The sequence below is a fragment of the Cyprinodon variegatus genome, unplaced genomic scaffold, assembly GCF_000732505.1.
Source record: "Cyprinodon variegatus isolate N-32 unplaced genomic scaffold, C_variegatus-1.0 Scaffold1089, whole genome shotgun sequence".
Taxonomy (NCBI): Eukaryota; Metazoa; Chordata; class Actinopteri; order Cyprinodontiformes; family Cyprinodontidae; genus Cyprinodon; species Cyprinodon variegatus.
Genome location: NW_015151542.1, coordinates 226,786 through 233,832, shown reverse-complemented (window position 1 = coordinate 233,832; position 7,047 = coordinate 226,786). Strand labels below are relative to the sequence as shown.

General features: G+C 36.9%; 1 protein-coding gene across 1 annotated transcript in view; it reads right to left on the bottom strand.

Annotated features, from left to right (window-relative positions):
* Positions 1-7,047, bottom strand: part of LOC107101380 (noelin-like) — a 26,081-nt gene that overhangs the window by 11,556 nt on the left and 7,478 nt on the right. Inside the window, exon 5 of the mRNA XM_015400270.1 lies at positions 6,407-6,513. Coding sequence (XP_015255756.1) covers positions 6,407-6,513 — 107 coding nt within the window. The remainder of the gene's footprint in view (positions 1-6,406; positions 6,514-7,047) is intronic.

Sequence of the window (7,047 nt, the reverse complement as noted above, 5' to 3'; positions counted from 1 at the left end):
CTGGTTTTCCTTAGATAGAAAACTTTGAATCACTTTGCCTGCATGATCTGGTTGAACTGGAAAGTGACCTGAGATGACATGATGTAAAGTGGAGCTATAGAAATTAACTGAATTGTATTGAATTAAAGTGAAGTTACACTCTTTATTATACTTTTTACTATATATACCTTAAACTTCTATGTTCATTATTAGGTTAAGGTGTTCTGCTTCTGTTACAAATACTACAGTACACTGTAAATGTATAGTGATAACTAGCCTGTTGGAAATGAAGGAGAAGATCAGGTACAGTACAAATATTTATTTTTATTTGTTGGTGGAGGTTAAGAAATAAGAGAATATATCATAAGGATTTATACTTCTTTGTGGTGGGAAGCAAAACATTGGGAGGGCCTGACCATTGTGTTTGTAACAGGGTTTTGTTTGTTCAAGTAGTTCAGGGATTTTAAATGTATGTTAGTTTTTCTATTATAATTGTTGCTCCTCTTGGTCATATCGGCGGAAATATTGCATCAGTGTCTTTTAAAATGACATGATGCGAAGTACGGAAATTAAATGCACATCCGGGAACTGTAGAGGCTTACAAAAAACAAAAAAAATGTGCAAGTCATGAACAAATTGAAAGCTTTAAACTCTAAAATGATATTCTTAAAAGAGATCCATCTGATAGAGGAAGATATTTTGAAGGTATATATGTAACTCCATTTACATCAAGAGCCAAGGTTGTAATGATACTAATTCATAAGTCTGTTCCCTTTCAGGTGACCAATGTTATTAAAGACAAATCAGGGAGATATCTGATTATTAAGGGGTCCATCTTACAAGAAACTCTAAACCTAGTAAATGTGTATGGTCTCAATTCTGACGATGACGTTTTCTATACGGCTTCTTTCTTGCCCTTTCATCGCTGACAGGAAAATATATTATAGGGGCAATTTGTACTGTGTTTTGGACCGCTCCCTAGACAGCGCCTCTGGAGCTGACCGGACACACACCAGAAATAGAGAAACAATATGTCATTTTATGAAAGCATTAAATTTAGTACATCTATGGAGACATTTAAAACCTACTGAAACAATCTACTCATGTCATTTAAACACATTTAGAACATATTCAAGCATAGACTATTTTCTGACTTCAAAAGAATTACTTTCGAATATAACTGATTGTTGCTACGATAGCATTCTATTATCAGATCATGCTCCCTGTAATTTATTATATATTAACTACAACCTATGGAGAGACCCGCCTTGATGGTGCTTACACCAAAAATGGCTCAAGAATGAAAAAATTGTTAAATAAGTTAGAGAAAAAATAGACAAATATTTCAGTATCAATACCACACAAACTTCAGCCTGTATAAAATGGGATGCTGTTAAGGCATGTTTGAGAGGTTATATAATCAGTTACACCACACCAAAATCTAAGGAACAATACAAAAACAGACAACAATTAGAATCTAAGATTAAAATACTAGAAGGACAAATTTTTAGAAATGGCAACACAGGAAAAGAGAAGGAGTTGCTGTTATTAAAGGCGCAATATGAGAAAGAATCTGCAGAAAGAACGGCCTCCAGCTTATTAAGATTAAACCAATCATTCTATGAACAAGGAGAAAAACAGGGGAAACTCTTGGCTTGGCAAATAAAATTATTGGAAGTGCAAAAAAACATTACCTCTCTCATTAACGGGGAAACATTAGTAGACCCAATTAAAATAAACGAAGAGTTTAGAAGATACCTCCGATAATCAGTAGCATGATTTATTTCTAAATAAGTTAGATATCCCCTCAATAGAACACCCGGAAGCTAAAATTACGGAAGAAGAACTTAGTAGAGCTATTGACCTCATGAAGGCAGGGAAGAAGGCCCTATAGACTTTTATAAAGAACTTTGAAAAACAATTAATTAGTCCTATCGTAGAGATGTTTCAGGAGGCATATTGTAACGCTGGCCTACCAAAATCTATGACAAATGGTTTGATCTTTGTGTTACCCAAACCAGGGAAACCCAGCAATAAATGTGAGAACATGAGGCCAATAAGTTTGCTTAATGCTGACCTAAAAATACTTTGTAAACTATTAGCAATAAGCTGATGAAGATTCTCAGCCATCTAGGTCGTAGTCATTCCATAAAAGTTTTAAAAACAATCCACTGGATTTCTTTCTCAATTCAAGTGTCATGACATTTGAATTGAGAAAGCTTTCTCGAGGTGAAGCGAAAAGTCTTCAAACATTGGAAACCAAGTCCAGTGGATTGTTTTTAAACTTTTACGGAATATTAGCAATACATTTACAAGACTCACTTCCTACAGTGATACTTAGGGATCAAAATGGCTTTGTTTTGGGACGGCAAGGTCTACACAATGTGAGGCGACTTCTAAACATTATTCAAGATTCGGGTTTTAAATCAGGAACCGCATTTCTTTCTTTAGATGCCGAGAAGGCATTCGACCGAGTCGAACGGCCCTATCTATTCAACATTTTAAACCGTTTTGGTTATGGAAATTATTCTAAAAACTGGGCACTGTTAGGAATCCAGTTTGTGTGGGTTGTGCTTTTGTTTCTCTTCCCTCCACCACCAGGCGGCGCCTGGTTCTCGTTGGCCTCCTCATTCACCTGTGGATGGTTTCCTCATTAACTGAGGACTCTTAAGCTGCTGACTGCCACTACCTCGACACCAGAGTGTTTGCCAGTTTTGGGTACTCTAGCCAAGCTGAGTTTTACTGAGTCAAACTGAGTTTTTGTCAACCTGAGTTTTAACCTTGCTGTTTTTGTCTTTACCTCTTGGCAGGAAGTCCTCCTGCAAACTGGATGTTTTTGGACCCGGAAGGATTCTCTGAGCATCAAACTGAGCTGAGGATTTAAGCTAGTGGTTTGGATCAACTTTTCCCCCAAGGATTGTTTGGGCGTCTCTCTGAGCAGGGGATTCATCTCCACAAGTAACCGTTCAAGTACAGCAGGAAAACTAAGTGGCAGTCAGCGCCTCCGTGCCTCAAGGAAACACTGCAACCTGGGTAAACCCTATGCGCCCTCCAACGAGCAAGTCATTCACTGGAACAACCCACACCAACTGGATTCAACAAGGGACACCTTTTTCTGGAAACGTGAGTCCTGTTGCCTTTATTCCCTTCTTCAAATCGAAGACACAAATTTCCCACTGAGCCTGAACTAACCGCAGAATCTTCGCCTTCACTTTTCAGTCCCGTTTCGACAGTGTTCATAGCAGCACTGGACTGCTCTCAACCTACTCTTAATAAAACCTGTTAATCTTTTCCCTGTTCTCTCTGTGTGGGCTTCTGCATGTGGGTCAGATCTCTAGATAAGTCATGAAAGGCACACTTATTATATTTAAATCCTACAGAAATATTAACAAATAAAAATGTGTCTAAACCAATTGCTATCAAACGAGGATGTCATCAAGGATCTCCTTTGTCCCCATTGTTATTAACATTGGCATTGGAAGCACTTCCTATAGCTGTAATGTCCCATAAATCTATAACAGGCATTACAATTAAACTAGCAGAACACAGAATTTCATTATACGCAGATGACATAATCCTGTTCATTTCAAACTTAAAAGAATCTATTCCAAGCTTGCTTTATTTGATAAGGGAATATGGTCATATTTCAGGCTATAATATAAATAAAGCTAAATCTTCATTATTAATGTTGGACAGAAAAGAAATTTCCCCGGAAATGAGCTCAGAATTTAGGGTTGTTAGAGAATTCACATATTTAGGAATCAACATAATATTAAATCTAGATATGATTGTAAAGAAGAATTATGAACGTTTAACAAAAGAGATCATTGAAAATATCAATAGATGGATGCCCCTTCCCTTATCACTGATTGGCAGGATTAACACTTACAAAATTAATATACTTCCAAAAATACTGTATATTTTTCAGAATGTACCCCTACCGCCTCCTGTAAACTGGTTTAATAATAAACGGCCCAGGGTTAGAATGTCGCTGTTACATTTACCACACAAGGAGGGAGGACTAGTGTGTCAGAATCTGAAGTGGTATTATTGGGCAGCCCAACTTAGAACTATTAGACACTACTTAAATGCCAGGGATGTCCCTGAGTGGGTAGAAATGGAATCTAAATCAGTAACTCCACCATTACCTGTATATTTTTTTCTGACTCTATCCCAGAACTATTTGGGGAAAACAGCTAATTCTATTGTTAAAAATATGATCAAAATATGGTATGATGATAAAGAAATTTACAAAAGAACCAGTTACATTATCACAATTTACTCCAATATGGGGAAACTAAGATTTTACTCCTGGTTTTTGAAAAATGGGCCACAAAGGGAATAGTTAGAATTCAAGACTTGTATCAACCAAATTCAACTTACGTTATGTCTTTTGAAGAACTAAGGCAAAATTGTAATATAAATAGAAAATACTTCTTTAAATACCTTCAGCTCTGCCTGTATAAGGGCTCAGAAACAAACGGCTAACTGACGTTTAAGGTTACTGCAATACAGATGGTTAATACAAATCTATATCACACCATCCAATTTACATTGGCATAATCCTAATATACCAGACATATGCACAAAATGTTTAGAAGAAAAGGGGACTTGGTTTCATCATATCTGGGAATGCAGGGAAATCCAAAAGTTTGGAAAGCAATAATCAAAATTATGAAAGATCTTGTCTCAAAGGATGTTGCACTAGGTCTGTGTTTTCTAATTTTAGGTCAGTATCCAAATGTGAACAGATGTTGATTGCTATGTTTCTACTGCAATCTAAGAGACTGATAGAACTATTCTGGAAGAATACATCAAGACCAGGGACCAAACAATGGAACAGGCAAATGTTGAAAAAAAATGTGCCTCTGGAACACATAACGCATCTCCAAAAAGGGAAAAGTGAATTATTTGTAAACATTTGGAGACCCTTCTGGAAATTTGTTGAAGGAACGAACTTGTCTCAGGATGAAGAAGACGCTAAAGTCAAGACTAACGTCAGAACTTAATGTCAAACAAGGGAGCCTCAACAATGGACTATCACGTTAACCTTGTTGTTTGTATTTGTTATATGGAAGATATATTTGTACAAAACAATGAAAATATTGCTGGAAAACATCTACTTCTAGCTGCTGCAAACATAAGCGGAATATCCTGAAGAGGCGACCAGGCCTTAGGATGCGGCCTAAGGGGATTCTCAGTGATAGTGCACCACTGGTGTACAGGGGTCTGAGCGGCTCCGACAGCGAAATAGTATTTGCTGTTTCCACATAAGATGGTAATCTGGATGAGCTGACTGCACAGATGAAGTTTTCAGGTGGACTTTTACACCTGATTTAGCTTGTAAAGCGGGGAGAATGGCGCTAGGCTTACCGCACCGTGACGTCACTGCTGGAAGATGGCAGGAGGGAGGGGCTACTATATTTGGGCAAAAATGGCCGCTCCCAGACTCAGTGACCACAACAAAAATGATTACTTTTATATTTTTACTGATTAAGGCTGATTAAGGCTGATTTTATTTAAATAACTGCAAACGTGTTAGTTTTAGGTATAGATAATGATCCATTGATTATTCCTTGCTGACCGGATTTCTCCTTTAACACTGGCAGGACTTAGTTGTTGCGACCTTGTTTATTTAGCTTTCTTATTATTGCGTTATTTTGTATTTTCCTTACTGTATTTTATTCCTTTATTTTGTTTTTATATTTTTATCAATGTTCAGCACTTTTATTCAGCTGTAGCTGTTTTAAAGCATTATATGATGATGAAGATGATGATGATGATTATATTTCCAGCAAACATCTTCCCACAAAGGCAAAACGGGAGATGTTCCAGCTGAAAACAGCACAGCCATCTTTATTGAGCTTCAGCCTTCCACCTCACAGCATTTCATTGGTTTGAAACATTTCTCTACCAAGGTTAATGCATCTGTTTGCCTCTGGAAGATGTATATTTGGTAGTTTGTGAATTTACAAATCTCAGCACAATTCATCGCGCTTAGATAATGTTTATATGAGAAGTCTGTTAAGAAGTCCTTTTGTAGATCTTAAGGTTAGAAATTAAAACCTTTATTTTTTAAATATATATATATATATATATATTTATTTATTTTTTATTTTATTTTTTTTTAAGATTGATGGTCTTATAGTCCACAATGGAGTAACTCCCTTTTGTCACTTTCCTGGCATCACTGCAATTTTATGGTTTTCCTGAATTATTTGGTAAAGGTTTCTGACAAAAAACAATGACCAGAATATACATTTTGATTCCTGCATGAAAATAAATCAAGAAATATAGAAAAATGATTTGCCCACTCAGCTGATATAACACTGGGTGGATGCCCACACCTCAAGTGGGGATGCACAAAGATAAACTTGACACAGATAAGCAGACTTGATGCTGAGGAATTGACAGCAACAATACTTACTCTGTTATCTCCAGCTGGAGCTAGCGGGTCTGTCATCCAAGAACCAAATCTGGACCCAGATGTTTTCACTGTTATTGGTTCTGATATTCCTGTTAGTTTCCCACAAGCTGAAGAAAAAACAGAAGTACAGAGAGAGAGAGAGAGAGAGAGAGAGAGAGAGAGAGAGAGAGAGAAAGAGAGAGAGAGAGAGAGAATGGAGTCAAGGTGTAAAAATATTAACACCTATATAAAGAATAGAAAAATAACCACATTATTTCTACGATTTATTTTCATAAAGTTACAATGAGTTTAATGATGCTAAGTTTCTAGTGACCGAACCTGCTATTGTCATGTGATGCATTGTATAACCTTTGGGGTGGGAGATTTCTGCAATTCTATTCAGTGTATTTCTATAGCACCAATTCACATCATGTCATCTCAAGGCACTTTCCAGTTCACCAGATCATCCAGTCAGAAGTTTTCTATCTAAGGAAAACCAGCTGATTGCATCGACTCATTGACTCTTCAGCAATCCCTCACACTAAGCATGCTTGTAGCGACAGTGGAGAGGAAAAACTCCCTTTGAACACGAAGATTCCATTCCAATTCCATTTCAGCATTTGGTTTTCTTTTGAGACCATCAGTTTCACACAAAAGTCAAC